This window comes from Xiphophorus couchianus, chromosome 5 (genome assembly GCF_001444195.1).
Source record: "Xiphophorus couchianus chromosome 5, X_couchianus-1.0, whole genome shotgun sequence".
NCBI lineage: Eukaryota > Metazoa > Chordata > Actinopteri > Cyprinodontiformes > Poeciliidae > Xiphophorus > Xiphophorus couchianus.
The window spans coordinates 38,827,852-38,849,423 of record NC_040232.1 but is presented as its reverse complement, the minus strand read 5'-3'; the positions used below and the strand labels follow the sequence as shown (position 1 = coordinate 38,849,423).

General features: G+C 38.7%; 1 protein-coding gene across 5 annotated transcripts in view; it reads right to left on the bottom strand.

Moving 5' to 3' along the window:
* Positions 1 to 18,220, bottom strand: part of LOC114144767 (noelin-2-like) — a 72,919-nt gene extending 54,699 nt beyond the window's left edge. Inside the window, exons 1-2 of one of the 5 annotated variants that reach the window (XM_028017932.1) lie at positions 17,702 to 18,220; positions 1,852 to 2,001 (exon numbers count right to left, since the gene is read on the bottom strand). In XM_028017932.1, coding sequence (XP_027873733.1) covers positions 1,852 to 2,001; positions 17,702 to 17,845 — 294 coding nt within the window. In that variant the 5' untranslated portion in view covers positions 17,846 to 18,220. Of the gene's footprint in view, positions 1 to 1,851; positions 2,002 to 4,027; positions 4,522 to 17,701 lie in introns of those variants that run through there. The other 4 variants (XM_028017933.1, XM_028017934.1, XM_028017930.1 and 1 more) reach the window with 4 other exon arrangements.
* Positions 18,221 to 21,572: the final 3,352 nt, after the last annotated feature.

Sequence of the window (21,572 nt, the reverse complement as noted above, 5' to 3'; positions counted from 1 at the left end):
ACAAGTCTGTTTGAAAATTAATCTTTATGTTTGGCTGGGCCCCACGGCTGGGCTCATGTTTCTGCTAGTGAGCTCTGGTTAGGGGCCCAATAGTAGGTTCATGCACATCAAGCCTCTGGAGGATCCTCCACCTTGAGGCTCCAGCAGCTTCAAATAACTGTTTGCTGCTTTGTAAGGACGTTTTAACAGCTGCTCTCTTCATCCTGTGAATTTGTCTAACAGAAACCTTCCTCATTATGTCTTTATCTGTACAAAAACATCTTTGTTCTGAATCAGCCACAAATCTCTTCACTGTATGATAACGCTTCAGTTTTTGTTAAATATCTAATGTTTTCATACTTTGTCATACGACACTACACTTCATAAGTCGATTTCCTTTAATTGAGCTCACCAGACAAACTAATCAACCCAGCTCTCTGAAATGAATTATAGTGATTTAAGGAGCCCTGTCACACAATACCATCTATAAATTTAATAGCACAGCAAAAAAAAAAATCATCTTTATGACACTAAAATCCAATTTGCATAACTATTCGGAACACGGTGTAGAAAATTTGACAGGTTTTATATACATTTGTTTTTAGCCCCCAAAGCCAACACTTTGTTGAACCATCATGCTGCAGCACAGCTGCAGGCCTGCTTTGTTTATCTACAGACTGAAATTTTGACCTGCTGTTCTTCAAAATAAGTCAAGCTCAGTCATACTGGATGGAAAGTGTCTACAAAAACAATATTTAAATTTTGCGACATATTCTTAACTGAATTTAGGTCTGAACATGAACATGCTTTGAGGAAAACCATTCTAATGTAGGATCTGGTGATAAGTTTGGGTCATTTTTCTGCTGGAGGATTAACCTCCACCCAACTCTGTAGGCTTTTTTCAGGCCATAATGACTACTGTTAATTCTGGAGGGAAAATGGGGTCTGAGAACAACATCCCACTTATAAAGTATGGGGCTGTCAGTGTCATGCTGTGCTGTTTTGCTGCAAGAGGAACTGAAGCACTTGATAAAATAGATGGCACAACGAGGAAAGAACATGATGTAGAAATATCAAAGCAACATCTAAAGACATCAGCCAGGACGTTAAAGCTTTTAATTGGTCTTCCAAATAGACAATGACTCTAAGCTTACAGTGAAAATTTTGAAAGTGGTTTAAAGACAACAAAGTCAGTGTTTCAGTGTTTTGGTGTGGCCATTACAAAGTCCTGATCTCAATCCTCTTGAGAATTCGTGAGCAGATCTGAAAAGGCGTGTTGGAGCGAATCAGCCTGCAGAGCTGGCTCAGCTGCACCGGTTCTGTTAGGCAGAACGGGAAAGAATTCAAAACTACTGTGGAAGGAAACCCACAATATTATGGTTGCTTAAACGTTATTTAAATTGTGTTTTAGACAGTCATACAGTTTAAAGCACAATTATCGCTGATAATAAGGAAATGCATGTGAACTTCTGAATTCAAAAAAAGTTCAATAAACTTCCCCAAAAAATGTTCTCCTGTGTTTTCTGTTTTGCTTACTTAGCTTCTGACCGAAACTTTGGACGTTTGGATGCGCTCTGCACGGCAGCTCGTTACCGGCAAAGCGTGCGGTACCTACCGCAGCCACCAGGGGGCCCCAGGAGCAATTTTTTTTTATTTATTATTTTTGAACATAAAATAATGACTTCTACATACATTATCAAATATATATTATTGTAAAAATAAATCACTTCATACTGAAATTGTGTGTTTTTGATATTTTAATGACAGAAATTATTACTAAAAAAAAAAGCTCCTTGGTGGCCTTGGGGCCCTAAGCAGCTGCTTAGTTTGCTTAAGCCTTGGGCCGGCCCTGCATATGCCAAAAGTGCTCACCTGTTCAGTCAGCAGGCGTAGCTGTTGGTTCCGGGGGTCTCGTTTGCACAGGTTTCGAGCAGGGGCGACTACCGTGCACACACACCGGCCGTCCGGATCTGAGGCCGTGCTGTACACTTGCCAGCCTTCCTCTGAGCCAGGGTACAATCCCTGCACAAACACACACACACAATCTCAGTGTAAATGAAGTCACTGTGCATGTCAGCTGTGCTTTCAAGAGTGCAATGGATAAACAAAACAGATGAAAAGCCTTGGCTCTTATTTCTGAGCATGCAAAGGTTACTTTAGTTCAGTCTAATACATGTTTCATATGTGTTCCTACCTTTTACACTGTCACTGATTTGAGTGTTTTAATTATTGAAAATTATCTAAAACTTCAATAACCACTGGTTGACTTTAGAGCCTTGTCTTGTTTGCATTGTCAGCAACATTCATGATCATTTAAAAAGGGCATGAAATGTTGAGCTTTTTCCTTTTGCCTGAAACCATCTGCTTGCAACAAATAGTCTGAAAAAGCACAATTTGAGTTTGGAAGAAGATCTTGATTTATCCATGTATGACTGGTGTCAGAGGTTGTTCCAAATTGCCAGCAGTAAGTCAGGCTCAATTCCAATCAGAGCTGGACTCCACCGCCGTTGCCCTTTGTCACAGATTCTATTCATAACGTTTATGAACACAACTTTCAGGCGTAGTCAAAGTGATGAGGTGATCCGTTTTGGTGGCGTTAGAACAGCATCTCTGCTTTGTGGTCCTATTAGCTTCATCGAGTTATGATCTACAGCTTTGCTGAAGTGGCTTACAGCCAAGAGTGAAGCAGGAATGAAGGATGAGGCTCAGTGCCTCCTAATCCGAGTGTCACTGACCTCCAGAAGGGCTCTTCATTGGAGAGTTTTCTCCTCCTGTTTCAGATTTACCTGCTGCAACAAGTATTTCACTTGCAGCTCATGAACCAAGAGCTCCATCCCAGAGATGTCAGGCCCCCTCTTCCCTTAGCTTTGATCTCCAGTGATCTCGTCTTGTCTGTGTGGTGTACAGTATACTGTTGGCAACTTATTGTGAGGTTTTTTTTTCTAAGTGAATAACTAAGAGAGTGTTGTGTTCTCAGTGGAAGCCAATAGGGGTTCTCAAACCGTTTTCTCCTGTTTAGTGGACAGCCAGGTTCAGTCTTTGTACTGTTCTATTGACTGACATCAACTGTTTAGTAGTTACTAGTTTTTGTGCTCCACCTGGAGCCAGAAATGATCTTTTGCTTCCTTGGGATGGGGTTGTAATGCCGATGCCTCTCTCTGTTGCCTCAGTTAGTTTTACTCCTGTCCTTGACACACTTGGTGTGGTTGATTTTTTTTTTTTTTTGCTGGGTACCATAGCAACAGATAAGCACTTAGCAAAAGTGAGCTTCTCACGAATATATTTTTTGCTCTCCCTCTTCCTGCTGTGCACAATTAATCTTATATAAAATGTCATCAGGTTGGAGATGACCTAACTTTATTTTGTTGTAGTTATTGACTTTTGTAAGTTTCATGTGTATTTATAAGATTCTAAAGAGAATGCTATAAATATAAATCTTATTTCATTGTGCTACTTTGAAATTTTGAATCAATCATCTTTCTTATTCTTTAATGCTATGCCTTCTATAAAGTTCAATTTGCAGTTCTAATTAAATTTTCAAGATAGTAATTAATGTTTTCTGAGCTTGTTTGTGTTGCAATTCTTAGGGTCAAGTAAATGTATTTCTGCAGATCCACAAAGTTCTCTTGCTTTTTACAGAGCCAGCAAATATTGTAAATACAGTATAAACGTTGCTGTTATGTTGAACATTGCCCCACTTGTATAAAGTTGCATATTCTAAAATGTTTGTGCTCTCAATAGCCAGATGTCCTTGAGATCAAATTAGATTATTATCTCCCAACGGAAATAGTTGTTTGTATATCTTATAAGTCCAATTTTAAGCACAAACTGATTTCTTGAGGTGGTTTTCAAAGCTTCAGCTCACAGACATTTTTTTGTTTGTTTTTGTAAAATGCCATCATCTATGATTCCAATTGGATGTAAATTGCCCTTTTTTAGTGTATTTCTAAACCTTAAGCCACTGAAATGACGCTTACAGCTGAAACATGAGAGATCCTGGGCTCTCTCTAATTAAGATTTCACCAGACTCTCAATTTGACCTACTTACTAGCGTTTTAGAACAATGAAGACGAACCGCTGAGCTCAATCTGATGTTCGCCAGCCTGTCACAGTGATTTGGCTGCAAAGCCTCTCTAAAAACACTGAAAAGAGAGTAGAGACACAGGAGGAAACTGGGGAAAATGGAAACCTGATATGGACATAAAGGAGAGCGGAGAGACACTTCTGATCGGGCTTGATATGACAATCTGATGTTCTTATCACAGTGAGGTTTACAAAAGCAGGGGAGTATTTGTTCTTCAAGATGTGAACTAGACCGGATTTTAAACATTGTTTTGTTGCATGATAGAATTAAAGAGGAGATGACATAAGAGTGTCAACTTAGAGAGTGCCTTATCCGGGTTGGGGCGGAAGTCCTGCCCCAAGTGGAGGAGCTTAAGTATCTCCAGGGGAACGTTCCCCTGGAGGATCCAGCCCAAGTGGCTGGGCAGAGGGAAGTCTGGGCCTCCTTACATAGGCTGCTACCCCCGCGACCAGACTCAGGACAAGCGGACGAAGATGGATGGATGGATGGATGGATGGATGGATGGATGGATGGATGGATGGATGGATGGATGGATGGATGTACTGTACTGAAAGAACAAGACTGTAACATACAAACAGAATCAGAATTCCTTTATGGCTGTAGTGCAAGAAAATACAACAAAATAGATAAAAATAATGTCAGTCATTTATACTGTATATTAAAAGCAAAAGCAGCACCAATGAAAATGTTATCAGCACAAACCAGTAAAAATGTAGTAGAGTTTATTGACACCATATTTGTTTGATTTTGTAGATGTGTGGGCACTGGTTGATCTTTTGACATTTAAACGGTTGTTAATGTCTTTAAGTCAAAAGTAGCACAAATGAAAATGTTACAAAACTAACCGAGTTGATTGACATCAATTTTGTCAGATTAGAAAAATGGGAGGTTGGGGGAGTGCAGTTGACCTTTCATGACCTCCAGAAATATTTATTAATATCTTTAAATGTCTTGCTGCTGAAATGTGCTATACAAATAAAATTTGATTGATTGATTGATTTAAAATGGTAGCAGCACAACACAGAATGTTTGCTGCACAAACCAGCACAAATGCAGCACAAATATTTGACACCAGTTCTGTTACATTTGGGTAATGTGGGGGATGGGAGCAGTGCTGGTTGGCTTTTAAACTTTCATTAATATCTTCTAAACAAAAGCAGCATGAATAAAAATGTTTGCTGCACAAACCTTCACTAACGTAACCAAGTTGATTGACACAACCTTTGTCTGACCTGAAGAAGTTGGAGAGGCTGGTTGACCTTTCATGACCTCTGGAAGCATTTATTATCTTTAAAATGATAGTGGCACAAACAAAAACATTTGCTGAACAATCATAGCACAAATGTTTGACACCAGTTTTGTTAGATCTGAGCAAGGCAGGGAGGCCAACTTCACTCGTTTACCTGCAGTCTTTTTAAATGTGAATGATTCATTTCATGCCCTTCGCCCTGCAGGTCACTTTGATATGTATCTCGTTTCCATAGAGAGAAGGAACTGACCCTCAATCAGATGAAGTCTTTCGGAAAATCCCTCTTGATACTGGCAGAGGTTGCTGAAGCACTTGTCCTTAAGTGCTCAGCACAAACGGACTTTCCCCACTACTGTGGGTACATTCCCGAGAAAAATCTAATTTAACCAGACCAGCAGAGGCTCTAATTCTGTGGGGCGTCCTGTGCATTAATACGCGGTAGAACCAAACATTTTGACTTGTCTGCTTGTAACTTTGGCATAATTGAACTTGAACTGCAAAATTGCTTTGAGAAAAACCACTGGTGGATTCACAAAGCTAATTAGCCGGAAGTCATAACCTTGTTTAGCAGTTCCACAGCAAATACGTTGCTACGTTTTCTTCATAGCAAAGAAATAGTTACAGGTAATACAGAAAAATCAACAGACAAATGTAACCCAAAAAGAATAGAAACATATCTATGCATTACCAGGAGAGAATACATTTATTTTTTTTATATTCCTAGACACTCAAAGTACACAATAAATAATAGTAACAATAGTGTTCGCTGTTCATCAGGTAAACTGAAGAATCATTCCAGGACCTGAACGTCTCTCTCACTGCTGCACTCTGTGCTCTCAGGTTCAACCAGCCATTATCGTTCTAGAAACAGACTTTTGTACTGGTATAATTTAATTTACAAATCCTTGGCTTTCTACCAACACATTTATCTTCCAATATGTCACATAATCAAAGCATCTATGGTTCACAGTCCAGACCATTACTTTTAGTGTTCCCTCAGAATACACAGCTTGGCAAGAAGCCTTAAAAATACCCTTTGCTTTTGCTGGACTCAAAACTGTTCAGTTAATTCTTCTAAGATATTGGGTTTATGTGAGCACAATGGAAAATACATAATACATTTGCTTCTATATTTAGTACTTTAGTGATTTCATGCATCCTTTTAATTCTAGAATATCCTCATATAACTATTGTTTTCTTACATATATGAGAAAGAAATAAGTCTTTATCCATACAAGGGATAGATCAATTAGAATATACAACTCAGCATTTAGGCATATTACTTGTTTAGTGATATATCTTAATCATTAGGTGTGCACCGATTGGTTTTCTGGCCAATCGCCGATTACCGATCTTTTAAAAAGCTTAACCTGCTGATTCCGATTTTGACCGATACCAATTTTTCTTGTCTGAAATGTTGCTCAACATAGCAAGAAAGTTGTTGAGTTTATGTGCACACATCTTTTTCTCTTTATTTTGGGGTGTTTTAATTAAACTATTGTAAGCCATGACATTTTCGTCTTTCTACCATCTAGCAATATAAGAGTTGCTACTCAAACTTTGTTTCTGTGTTGGATTATTGTTGCTGCTTCATTCTGTGGCTCCAAGAACTACGTTCTTCTCTATTAGCCCAATACTTTTACTGCCAGTCTATTTTGGTTACAACCTTATAATCTGTTCTTAAATCTTAAAAGTGGTTACATCTGCATGGCCTACTTTTTAACAAATAATACTAAATAATAAAGACATGATAGCAAAGTCTATGTGCGTGATCCACAGGAGGAGGAGGTTCCAGAGCTCAGATGGTGTTTCTGAGACTTACAGAGGAGAAGGAGGTGAAGCAACAATGTTTCTTCATTTCTACTCTTTTTGGCAAACATTTTCACGCTTTACCCTCAGTCTTAGTGCGATGCCCAGAAAAAGCAGGGCAGACGTCACGGTTATTCAACAGAAAAGCAATGGGTGTTTTCTGTCAGCTCTTCAGTTCCCAAAACAACAAAAAAGAGAAAACTTGTAAAAATGCATGTGGGATGAGTTCAACCGGGAAAGCTAACTCCAGATCAATTCAACCCATCTTCGGACTGTGGGAGAGTTAAAAGTCAGCTTATTCAGTTTTAGCTGATGAATGACCTACTCTTACAACATTCAAGCTGTGTCTGATGACAAGGTGATGTTGAATCCTATTCTGAACAGTCTGTGGGCTTCAGCGTGCGGCCATGGCAGAGTGCAGGATTCTATGCTGTTCAATTCAAGTATGGAAACATTTACCAACAGTTGGCTCTAAATCATGCATGAAGGATCATTATCAACCTCGAGGGAAGCCATTTGGATTACATTGGAATCTCTAATGAACTCAGAATAATAACCATCAACAGCTTACTATGTAAAGTTGCACAAGTAAAACATACACCAGTGATCACCCCTACATGAAATTTTAAATATTTTGCCAATTCATTATTATTTTCATTATTATGACAATATTTATTTCTCTGGACCCAAAACACTGTCCAGATATCCAAAACACATGCATTATTCAACCCAGTCTTTCTCAAACTGTGGTCCCCAGACCAATGGTGGTCCTCAGGCGCCCCTAGTGGTCTGCAAGTAAACAATCGTTTATTTGAGATTACATGAAGTTTGACTCGTACAGTTAGCTTACCAAAGGATTGTGGTTAAAAATAATAATGGATAAATGGAATAAAACTCACTATGATTAATATTAGAAACATTTTTCACACAATAAACTCAAAAGTGAAAATAAACAATGAGCAGCTAAAACAATTTGCTCACCAATATTGCAAGACGGCAGCGGAACAGCACAAAATTGCACCACCTCTAACTTCTGACACTGTACAACCAGAAATAGAGAAAACTGAACAAGTTCATATTTATAGAAGAAGCAAAGCAATACTAGACAAGATGTGAAGTTTTCACTTGATGAAGGTTACAGTAACTCACAAACTGAGTCACAGCTCTTAGTTTGCAGCACAGATAAAATGAAGCTCATCATGATCAGACTTGATGAACCAGAGATGGTCTCCTTCTTTCTCCATGGCTCCACTGGTGTCACAGTTTTCTTTTGGTTCATTGTGACCCCAGTGCTTAAACTCTACAGCACTGTCAACAATCCAGAACCAATAATGGAGGGAGGAGGCATGGAAGGCAGAGCATACAAAAGGACTGATGGCTTTCTCAGCCTCCAGTTCAGCAAAGGTCTGCATCTGATTATACAAGATGGAGGCCAGCTCTTTGTGGTTATGTCTGCAGTAGCTATGGGCTTCTTCCCAGGTCTTGTTTTGGTCAATCAGTGAAAAAGGTGAATCTTAAAACGAAACGTAAGCATGTTTTATATGACAGAGAGTCAAGCAAGGATATAATGTAAACAGCACAGTCAGTGATGCAATAAGTTTATAGCAGGCATGCAAATGATCTAATCATGTTGGGTTCTGCAGGGGAGTAGATTGGTGTCTTCTTTACATCTACAGGGTGACAGGCTGATGGGATCCAGCTGGCGCTTGTCGTCGCCAATCAGTGAGGGCCTTAAGTAGGAGAAGCTTCCCTGAGGCAGATACCAGATGGTTCCAACAGTGGTACACTCTAGCCCTTAGTGCTGCACTCCTAGTGATCAACTTGCTTCTGATTCCTCTCATGTCTCTTCCTTCCTCATAGAACCAGCTCTGACCACAAGTGATGGGTAGATGAGGAGTCATGTATCGTTTCGACCCATAGCAAAACTGTATTGATACTGTGTCGATACTGTGTCACTGAATACTGACACCTGCTGGACATTAAAAATTCCTACAGGCAACATAGTTGATAGACTGATTTGATAACCTAGTCTATACAATAAGATTTAAGTCATTGTATTTTATTGTATATTATATATTGCATTATTTCATATCTTCACTTAAATTTAAAATATATTTAATATTCTTAGATACAGTGAATAAATAATGTGAACATGTACCATAAAGTGAAAATTTAGTGAACGTGTTTGGAATGAGGATGCTTGTGAATAGGGGTTTTTTTTCACAATTTTTTATTAAAAGAAATACATTTTTGCAACGTTTTGAAATTTAGTTATGCTGTTACGCTTTTTTGACACAACTTCTCCTGCTGTAGAAAACAGCCTCTCACATGGCACAGATGAGGTATTGCAATGACAACCGGAAGAGGTTAGGATAAATTGTCTTTTGGTTCTGCCAGTATGTCATTGGATCCTGACATCTGGCAATATTGCCCTCTGCAAGGTATATCTACATCTCCTGGATGGCATCAGCTGTGGCACTTTTGGTCAGTCTGCCTACTTCAGTGTCAAGATGGTGCCAAAGGTTATCTAAAAACAACAAACTCCCATTTTAGTACATGATGTCCAAAAAACAACAAACAATGCAGAATAACATGCCTGAGTTGGGTGAAGACAGCTGTTGTGAAGACGGTCCCAGCTGGGGCTCATTTGTGCGTCCGATCATAGATGCACATTCTGACCACAGTCTACTGACAGTTCTGTCAAACACGGAACCCGCAGAACATAATATGAAAGTAAACTAAGAGTCAATTTCAGCTGAATTTGGATTCAGATAGCTCAGTGGTTCCCAAAGTGTGGGGTGCACCCCCTGGGGTGCGGGGGGTGCAGTGCCATTGCAGGGGCGAGGGGGGTGCTGGAAGCGGTATGGATGAATGAAAAAGAAAACAGTTACACAAAAGTGTTAAACTGTAAAGATGGTTTGTAGTGTGTTTTGTTACAACCTGAAGTGTGAAATAAACTTCATTGGAGCTTGAAAACAAAATATGTGTATAGGTTTATGTCTGGTTGAACAATGTGTGTTTTTGGAGGTGGGGGCGGGGCAGATTTTATTGTAATCCATAGGGGGGCCCAGAAAATCTTTGGGAACCACTGAGATAGATCAAGTAGAAACTGAAAAGAACCAGATGAAACAACAACGAAGTGAAACCAATTTTACTGATGTAAAATCAAAATAGTCCCACATTGCTGAAACCTTTGGTTTGTCTTGAGGCTGCTCCATAGTTGATGCTGTACTGTAACAGAACAATAATTCTTTTGGCAAATGCATCCTGTTGACAGATCCGCTTCCTCATAAAGACAGTTTGGTGGTCAGTGTCATTTCAAAACAGTTCCTTGTATCGGTCACGTAACTTGCTGAAAGTGATACGTGCACCAACACGGGGTTCAGTCTATGGGCTTGACGCATGTGCCGACGCATCGGTGTTGCCGGACCCATCACTACTCACCACTTTCTGGCGCTCATAAACCCTTGTATTACTCCATCCCTTCCTTCTTCTTGCTGCTCCCCTGGATACCTCCTCATGCACCACCAACCTGTTGCCTGTCCACCCTCAGTCTCCTGCTGAGACTCATCCACAGGAAACACCAACAAGCGCATCAACTGCTGTGGAACCCATGTACTCACCTCTGCTCATCTTGATCTTCAGACTGCAGCAGTTACAATATTACTTTGTCATTCTCTCCAACATGTACTCCCCAGTCTAACCGCTCATCTTTTTCTCAGTTCCTCCTCTGGTCTGGCCCCTCCCTGCTACCTCAGATCAACGCCTCTCCTTATTGTCAAACAATCCATTACACTTTGATGTCATGATTTCAGCTCTACTTTGATTGTGCTGCGTACTCTCCCTCCCTCAGGCTCATTGTCCTCACCTGTACTGTGCTGATCCCTATTTAAACAGATGCTCATCACCTACTCAGTGTGAGATCATCTGTTGCCCCAGTCCCAGCTTTCAAGCCATGTTTCATGTCTAAGAAGTTCCTGGTTTTCAGATCCTGCCAGTTTTTGCCTAGCCCCTTTTGGCTTTGAGAAGAGTTTCTGACCTCCTGTTGCTAAACCTTGCCTGCCTCTAGCAAACTGAATTTCCTTGCCTGAGACCCTCCTCTGCCTGACCATAGACCATTTTGACTACTGAGGCCTGGTTGCTGGATATTTGTCTGTAGTTAGTGAATCCCCTAAAGACCCTAAGCCCTTCGAGTTTCCACTGACGCAACCCTCCCAAGGTTGGACACTTGGCCCCGGTGGATCCCCTTACCTGGTAAATCTCTTTTTGTGTTTTCTCTGTTTTTTTCATCCAGTCGTGACTCTCACTTCTGTTTTTGTGTTCCACACCTACCACTGCAACCACACCCTGTCATGTTCTGTGTTTTCTGTGTATTTATTTAGAGTTTTCCGTGTCCCCGAGTCTTCGTGTTGTCCTGTCTTCCCCTTGATTGCTCCCAGGTGTTTCTCGTTCCCTAATTGCCTCCTGTGTATTTAGTCTCACCTGTGTCTGTTCTTTGTCTTGCAATTGTCTAACGTGCGTGCTGTCATTCGTGTCCAGTCGTGTTAACGGTTGCTACCGGCGTCGAGCCCTGGCTTCTGCTCGGCCGTGCTGCCCGTTGCTGGACGGTGTTTATTCTTAAAATCATCATTATTCATCTTACCTGGGTCTACAGTGTTTGCCTCACCACCTCAACACCCGCAACTCATGACACACCCTGTGGAACCCCTCAGACATCTATTTATTTCTAAATAAACGTTTGACTATTGATCTCTTGTCTTGACTGTGAATTGGGTTCTGGCTGGTTACTTAAATGTTACACTTCACACATTCAATAAATCTGTTTAACTGCTTTGTGTGTCCGTAGTTATTGCTTGCCTTAGAGTCCTGGTAAACTGTCAACTTGTCAAATCGTCTATACCCATCAACTGCTTCTGGGGTCCCACAGTCCAAAAAGACCTGATAGGTCTCTATCTTCAGCTTGACAGTTTCCCTCCCTTCTGGTGCCCACAAGCTGATTCTAGGGTTGCCCCCCAAAACAGGCACTGACAACCTTGTGGTCACAACTTTGATAAGCTGCCTCAACAATGGAGGTGGGGAACATGGCTGACTCTGTGTGGGCCATGTTCCACCCACTTCCTCCAAAATGTGTCTGAAGCACTATCTTTGTAGTTGTTCAGGGGTCGCTTTGAGCCCAGCACTAAATATGTCCTGTCCTTCTGTGGTCTTTTCATAGATGTAGATGTACCGATTATGGCAAATGTCAGCTTCACAGTCCATATTTGAAAGTGATGCCCGGTCATCCTCAGCCTTAAACTCTAGTTGTCCACACATCAGATATGTTTAAAGGCCGCTAGTATCATAAGTTGTTTGTCACCAGCAAATGACTGAGGACAGATGGTACGACTGAGTTCCAGTTTCTACAGGAATTTCAAGGCATGGGTCAGGAATCACAGAATATCTTAAATCGTCTACTGTCTGACCATGGGAGTATCAGGGTCATCACTTTGGTGTCATTGAAAAAGCATTTTGTCTTTATGTTGGAGTTGCAAGTGTCGCAACATTTTGCAATTCCACAAATTTAACAGTTTACTAGAGTAGTTGTATTGTCCTCTCATTGTTCCTTTGGTAGGGGAATGACAGGACCAAGTTTACAAATAATATGTGACGACTTCTGACATTGTACACAATAATCAGCTGTGTACAGCTCACAGTCCGCGTTAATGCTGTATTGGGTCAGATAGTGCAACATATAAAACAAAAAGACTCCTGGCTTGTCCCGATGTACTACATCATTCGTCTTCAGTGTTTCAATTATTTCATTCTGAACTGCAAAGACTTCATCTGGGGGAAAATATCTTCCTGAATGGTGGATTGCTGTAAAGAAAAACCTTGTAAACAAAGACGTCTCTGTAAAAAGTCCAGATATTGAGCCACAAACCTTCAGGTAATAGTCAAGTTCATAATGCTATGTGTTGTGGCATTCATCCAACAGTTGAAAAATGAGTTGGGAAATTTACAAAACTACATGGTTGGCTCAAGATTAGCATCCACACTGTTGAAATCATCTGTGTAATTTTGAATTTCATCTTCTAAGTTTTCTTCTGCTGAAGAAAGAGATTTCTTCAAAATGTGTCCCTAAATCCCCAGCATTTGTGTTTTCAGAATAAACTTTCTCATCATTAGAGGAATCTTCCATGTCTTTTTGGTCTTCAGGGTTCAATGTCAAAAGCAAAGTATTTTGATCTCTCATCTTACATTTCATCTCTCATTTATGACATCACTGACATCACACAGAGGTTCTCATGGATACGATGATGTCAAACAACCTGTGTCAGGTTCTTGTTTGTTTTAGTTGCTATGAAAACACAAGGAGTTATGACTGGCGTAAGATTATTGTCAATTAAAAATGCATGCATAGACATCTAAATTAGTCAATGTTAGTCAACAAATGTGCAGAAATGTAAGTTTTGTATTTGTCTTGTTTTCCAACTCATACATGCATGTAAAAATGGGATATTGTACATATGAGGATACTCATGAACAAATTTATATTGTTATGGACAATCCATGAAGAGCACAGAGATCCAATAACAGAACACCACTCTGGTTTAGATCAGGGTGGCCGATCCTCCCAACCACACCCCTCCAGGTCTCACTGTCATTGCCCACGCGAGCGTTGAAATCTCAAAGCAGCATAAGGAAGTCCCCAGGAGGGCCACTCAACAGCACCTCTTCAACAATTGGAAAAAAGGTGGGTAATCTAACCTGCTGTTTGTCAGGTAAGTACAAGCAGCAAGTGACTGAGGACAGATGGTACCACTGAGGTCCACTTTTTACAGGAATTTCAATGATTGGGTCAGGAATTGAAGGATATCTTAAATCGTCTGGACTGACTGACCATGGGAGTATCAGGGTCAACACATCGGTGTCACTGAAAAAGCATTTTCTCTTTATGTTGGAGTAGTGTGGTTGTAAAGGTAACTCACTCAAACTGTGAGCAAGCAAACACATCCAGGTCCATTTGGTCATGAGGAACATTGACACTTTCAAAAGCAACAAAGTTTTCTGATGCCTTTACTGTCAAATCCGTAGTTGTGGTTTTGATGGTAACTTTCTCATCCTTAGAGGAATCTTCCATGTCCTTTTGGTCTTCAGGGTTCAATGTCAAAAGCAAAGTAGTTTGATCTCTCGTCCTCAGAGCTCTCTACAAAAATGTCATTGCCTCTTGTGATATATCCTAACAAATTTTCAACTCCCTTCGTAACAAGAAATCCAAGGTCCCATCACAGGCAAAAATCCTCTTAACTTGGTGTTCAGTTAAAATGGTTTGTAAAGTCAGTTTGAAGTCGTCTCTCTGGAATCGATCTACCTCCAACCAAGTTGAAAAGCAAACAAAGTACCATGCTAAGAGGCAGAGTGTTGACAATGTTTTATGTTGCTTGGTTCAGTTAATGAGATCTAATGAAAACTAGCAATGTTTGTTTTTCTGCAACAGCAATATGACTAACTTTAAACACTTATAAGCAGAGGCTGAAAACAGCTTTTACTTTTATTTTTTACCTTTCAATGAAAGTAAAATATATGTAATATACTATAGAAGAAACAAAAAATTTAATTTGCATTATTAAAAAACATATAAAACACTCCATTAGTTAAACATTTAAAGCTGTGAGTCAAATTTACACTAATCACAAATGTGTCAGAAATTACAGCAAACTTCTACAATACACAAGAAAAAGAAAAGAGAAATGTTTTAAATATTTCAAATTGTCAAAAAGAAGGTTTTCTGTGAGCAAAGCAATACTAGACAAGATGTGAAGTTTTCACCTGATGAAGGTTACCATAACTCACAAACTGAGACACAAACTGAGTCACAGCTCTTAGTTTGCAGCACAGATAAAATGAAACTCATCATGATCAGACTTGATGAACCAGAGATGGTCTCCTTCTTTCTCCATGTTTTGATGGTAACTTTCTCATCCTTAGAGGAATCTTCCATGTCTTTTGGTCTTCAGGTTTCAATGTCAAAAGCAAAGTATTTTCATCTCTCGTCCTCAGAGCTCTCTACAAAAATGTCATTGCCTCTTGTGATATATCCTAACAACTTTTCAACTCCCTTCGTAACAAGAAATCCAAGGTCCCATCACAGGCAAAAATCCTCTTGACTTGGTGTTCAGTTAAAATGGTTTGTAAAGTCAGTTTGAAGTCGTCTCTCTGGGATCGATCTACCTCCAACCAAGTTGAAAAGCAAACTGAGAATTCTTGTATCTCTCTGAACATTTATGACATCACTGATGAGAACATAGAGGTTCTCATTGACATTATGATGTCAAAACCTGTCAGGTTCTTGTTTGTTTTAGTTACTATAGAAACACAAGTAGTTATGTATTTTTTAAGATTACTATTAATTAAAAATGCATGCATAGACATCTAAGTGTGTAAATATTAGTCAATGAATGTGCATAAATTTCAGTTTTGCATTTGTCCTGTTTTCCATCTCATGCATACAGGTAAAAATCAAAGACTTTATGAGAATACAAATAAATAAATGAAAGTATTTTTGACAGATGTTATAAAGAGAGTAAGTATTTTTCCAGAAGTTAGACTCATATCAGTCACCTTTAAAAACTGGCTCTGAACCATCTGCTTGATCTATTTTGAATTGAGGAGGATCCTCTTTTTTTTTTTTTGCAATATCTTTGTAATTAAAAGTTTTCATCATTTCATATTCCAGGTATTCCCCAAAAAACATGTTGCTGATATCATGCAATTAAAATTGTTATTTCACCTTTTATACATTTTAAGAAGTAGCCATTTTTAAATTACTATCTCCTGCAATGGACTGGCGACCTGTCCAGTGTGTTTCCCTCCTCTGGCCTGTTGACAGGTGGAGATAGGCACCAGCATTAAGTTTGGCTCATTATTCAAATTAGTTTCAAAAGTTGTCGCTCTAAAGAAACCCAATAACTGGGTAATCTAGTAATATTTCTGTCATGTACAAATCCACCTTTCTGAGAAACTGAATACATGAATTTTATTAGCTGAATTTTATTGACTGTAGAATCAACAAAAAATAATCAATGAAGTATCAGTGTGTTCAATAAATATGTATGAGGTTGAATCTTTTAACTGAATTACAGAAATGTTAATGTTAATGTACTGAAATTCAGCAGTACAATAAAGACTGAAAGGAAAATGTTTTTTCAAAATTCACTGAAAATAGTAGATTTAGTCAAATTGTAATAATGAATGAACAAAATGTGATAAAAATTCTCAGACAGCATGCCTGAAATAATGATTTTTCTTTAACTGCCAAGCAAACTCAATCTTAATAACTTTCATGTTTACATAAGCAATGCTTTGACTTCACATCCAGCTTAAAATGTATTCCTTACATTTCCATAGAACTAGTATAACAGCTCTCTATTTGCAGTCAAGTATAAAAAATTACAAATTCAGGTTTGCAGAGAACACAACAACTTTTGGTTTCTATCAATAAACCTTGAACAAACTCAGCTCTCAACCTGCTTCACAGCCATAATGTCTCCATCTGTTGTCATGTTGGTGTGTGGGCGTCCGTTTTCACAAGACCGCTTGTACTTTGCTGAACTTGCAAAGTGCTGCCACGCAGCAGACGAGGGAGAGCCAAGTCAAAGGCTCCAAACACAAAAACACACTCAATTGTGTATTCATCCCTTCTGAAGACATCCCATCATCCACATTTATTTTGGAGACAAATACACACAAGAAGCTGTACATCCACACTTGATGTCCACCTTAAATGTAGCACATCTTTAGTTTGTGATTCTGTAAACAGATGAGGAAAAGCTCGAGCACGGAGAAAAAATGATGAATATGCACAGTAAGACTACCATTAAGTAAGACTCCCATGTGTGCAGTGGACCAGCATCTACACATCAGGGGCTGCCAGGGTGTTGCCAGGGCAACCAATCCGCTGGTTGTCCCATGGGTGAGTCACATTCCTTCCCCTTTTCTCCCTCCACAGGAGAAATATCACACTAGCAAGTCTGAGACAGAGGAATCCTATTAGCCATTTAATTTTCTATGTGAATCAATGGCTACATAATGTCCATATGGTCTTTAAGAGTCATGGAGAAGACATATTTATTCATTTACACTATCTAGTTTGCTTATTCACATCCTTTAAAGCTTTTTAAATTTCTGAGTAGGGTTTCTGATTCTGTTTTGCATTTCAGTTTTTGTTAGAATCTATTTGTTCTCTTATTAAAAATAAAAGAGGATGTGCATCCAGAATAAATACTTTCAGATATGAAACTAGATTTCCTTCTGGGTTTTTCCTCCCCATTTAAAAGGCAGACATTTGTCTTAGTAAGAACAAAGCATGCCGCCACAGAGAACTTATGCAAGTATTTGTGTGAAGGAAACAGAAGCAGAAAGCGTTTGATCCATCACTGAGAAATTTCAAAAGGCATAAAAGAAACAAGTCACCCAAAAGAAATCTTTTGCACATTAGTTAGAAGTTAGAAAGTAAATTATTTCTTAAAAGACTTAGGTTCGTCACTTTAGTTCATAAAATATCATAGAATATGTTATTTAGAAAAACAAGGGATACATACACTGATGATCCGCTCGTGTGTGCCATCAGGGGAGATGATGGTTCCATTGAGTCCAACGAGCGACGGCAAAGTCTGGGACATCCAGTTAGTTACCATAGCCATGGTGCTGAGCACAGCACCAATCTTGAGCATTGGAACAGTCATCCTGATACACACACATTCACACAATTAGAAGAAACTCTGCAGCATCAAAGTGTTGGTAGCAGTCATCCTAAAACCAGCAGGTAGCTAATGCCTCCCTGAACTACGGGTGAAACATTTTGTGCAGCCACAAGACAGGAAAGGAAATCCAATGGAGATTTTTTCCACTGCTGAAGTCCAACAACGGTCCCAAGTTGGAGAATAAATTCTGACACACAATCAGCTCCAGAGGTGAAGGCAAGTCAGAGCATCCAAAACTCAGCTCAGAATGCAGGAGATTGTTCCGGAAGCAGTCGTTTTTTTTGTTTAAATGTGTGTGTGTGGTTTTTGGGCTGCCGCCTTTGTCTGGCACTGAGGAGTTGTGACTGAGCCAGAGCTGCTGTTCGGTTTTATCCACTCTCTGCTCCCTCTCTCTCTCCGATCCCTCTCTGCAGACACCCTCCATCGTTTACAGACTCGTCCTTGTTCTTTCAACTTGTTCATCGCAGATGCAGAATATCCCTTCTAACAAGATTTACTTAACAAAAGAATCTCAATGGGAACTGAAAAGCTTAAAATATAACACTCCCCATTGAAGTGGAAAAATAGTATTTATTTTCCTACTTTTTTAATATCCCTTTTATGTGTATTTTTACATTTTTCTCACATGTTTGAAGTAAGATGTTCCTTTCTTGTCCAGGTGTTGTCATTGCATGCTTATCTTTTCCTTTTTGTTTGCCCTCGCTTTTCTTCTTTAGTACATGATGGAATGAATGCACAATGCCTAGGATTGACTTATCCCTCATCTGAGAATTATGGCACAAGCTTCACAAATTGACGCAGCTCTGCCACCATGTGGTCATATTTGTAGAAAAAGCTGTAAAACACGCCTATAATCAACTGTGGCTCTCCTTAGTTACTATGGGCAACACAATTCCTCAAAACTAACAATAATAACAACAATAATAAAAGTGTGCAATTTCTGTTGAGTTAATGACTCTATAATTAATCTAAGGTTTCAATTTAGAAAAAAAGGGGAAAAAGTTTAATTCTAGAAAAAGTGATTTTGATTTTCACTGATAATGAAAAAAAAAATCTCCTTGTGAAGTATATATAAATAAAGTAAATTTGGCAGAAAACATATCCTTAAGTTAAAATAGATCAAATTTGCTGAAATATATATATTTTTTAAATAACTTGAAATCATTTTATTATATTCCCTCTCTTCCTCATGCAGTGATGGACTGGAAACCTGTCCATGGTGACTTCCTCTATCCCAGTGACCACTGGGCAAAAGTCTCCCGCTCATCCCTGGGATAACCATGTGTGGGGTACATGCTTTAAACCGCTGTAATATAATCATATCAGTGAGGCAATTGCTGAATATTTAATATTTTGCTACCAGAAGAAAGAAGTAAAGATGACAGACAGAAGTGAACAGCTGATCAACCTTACTTTAGCCGGTGCATCTTAACATCTTATCATTGCCATTTTATTATTTGCTCCAGGTTTTATGTTTGAATGTATCTTTTACCTGTTGACAATTCAACTAACTCACTATTAGTACTTCATAAAGCCTTTGTTTTCTTCAGCAGAAACAAGATTGCTGTGTCTGATTGTTATGTTCTGTTATTGCATGAAAAGGACAGAAAGGGGAGCTCTGAATATGCATGTGACAAAATATGCTGTATGTGGAGAAGAATAGAGAAGGAGAGAGTAAAGAGAAAACTGAAGCTTAACTACGACTGATGCTGCTTATTTTCCACTATTTCAATATAGAACACCACAACACTGATCTCAGTAAAACAATAAACTCTTTAGGAGACACATGGATTATAAATACTTTGTCCTTCAGTAAATAAGAACCAACATGAATATTTCAACTAGACACACTTAGATGACTATCAAGACAGCTGAGTTCAACACAGTTCAAACACCTTCAGAGTATTTATGGTCACCAATTCTTGTAACTCAACATTTGCATTTTGATGAGATAACGAATCTACAAAGAACAGAATAGAATAAAGCAGATGCTATTATTGCTTGAGTTTTTAAAGCGCAGTAACCTGCAGAACCTGTGACTGCACCATCCCACAATAGTGAAATAACTGGTTAATAACTGGATAAGTTTAAAAAATAACACCATCACAAGTAAACAAAAAAATATATTTTTTCAGTTAAATTGAGAATTATTCAAATTTAAATAATATTTTTGAAAAAGTCTATATGTTTTCCTTTTTTTATTTGAAGTTAAAATATAATACTTATTCAACCTTTTCACAAAATACACAAATGCAGTATTTACCATTCAACAATAGAAGTAACTGTACAATTTCTGATAACTTAGTGGCACTTAATACATATTTAATTAAACAAGTTACAACAACATTTAATTTTTCTTTGGCATCAATAAAGTATTTTGAATTGAATTTTAATTTAAAGCTTAGATCCAAAGAATGGCCATGATTACTGGAGTGGAGACAGAGGGTGGGGGAAATAATAACTTGACCCTTGATTTGCACATTAACAAAGATATTTGATTAAATAATTCCAAATAATAAATGTTCAGAGCACTTCATCTGCAGTCCCAGATTTCAGTTCAAATGTTTGTTCAACACTTTGTTTCAGAGTGTTTTGTGGTCATATTTGTTTCCAAAGTACCTTGTGGTTTTCTTTCTTTTCAAAACCTCCGTTTTGTCTGGGAGGCAAAACCAACGATTTTAAATAGCTACGCTAAGTCAAATACTGCTACAAACAAACAAATATACAAAGTTTACTGCTGAGTCAAAGATATGGCTACATGTTGCAATGGATTTTGAAGAGACATTGCTGGTCAGTTCTGTTTACAATGCCAATTCTTCATCCAGCAGCCACAGCAGGAGCCAAAATGATGCCAAAGAAACACCAACGCCCACTAGTCAGCTGACTAACAGTTTGTTCTGCCAAGCAGCAATAGCCAGTCTGGGAAGGGTTTATTGATCATGTCACATTTAGTGGTTCCTTTTCAATGTATTTTGGTAGCCTGGCCATTGCCTTCCTGTCCAATTCCTCTCAAAAAAATTCTTGCTTCCAGCACAGTCTGGGATTTCTCCCCTTCACTTCGTCTGTCTCCAGTCAATTTTTGAGTTGTGAACGATGACGTTGATTTTCTGTGATGTTTTAGAATTGTGGTCTGCCTGTTTTAGCAATGACAGTGGAGGAAGTAAATGAAGCTGCTCAGTCTATGTTGGTCACGCTTTCAAATATTGAATTAATATTCATCTGTTCAGCTCGGCTTTTCTCTCTTTGCAGTGGATGATGGGATTTTAAAGCTCAGGCCATTTCCATTAATCGTCATAGTGTTGAACTGACACATTATTATGTCGTGGACAAATGTTTACTGTTGAGTAAAATTTAAACAGAGGCCACGCCTCCAGAAATGATGTTGAGAAATTATATTTATATCGATATTGTTTCTCAATAGCCAAGAGCCCAGACCCTCTGAACAAAGCAAAGCATAGAACATGGGGCTGGTTTTTACCAGGCTAGTAGTTTACAAACATGGATTAAAAAATCTAGGGGAATATATTTATAACACCCATATTTTATAAATATGAATTTATAATAGTTAATGTTGTGTTCTTGATTTTAGAAGAAAAGAAACGTGGAACAAAAGAACATGTACTTTAATAATGAACAAACATTTTGAACAAATGTCTTGCTTACATCCTGACTTACACAATCACAAAACCTCCAGTGATTAATGTTCAAG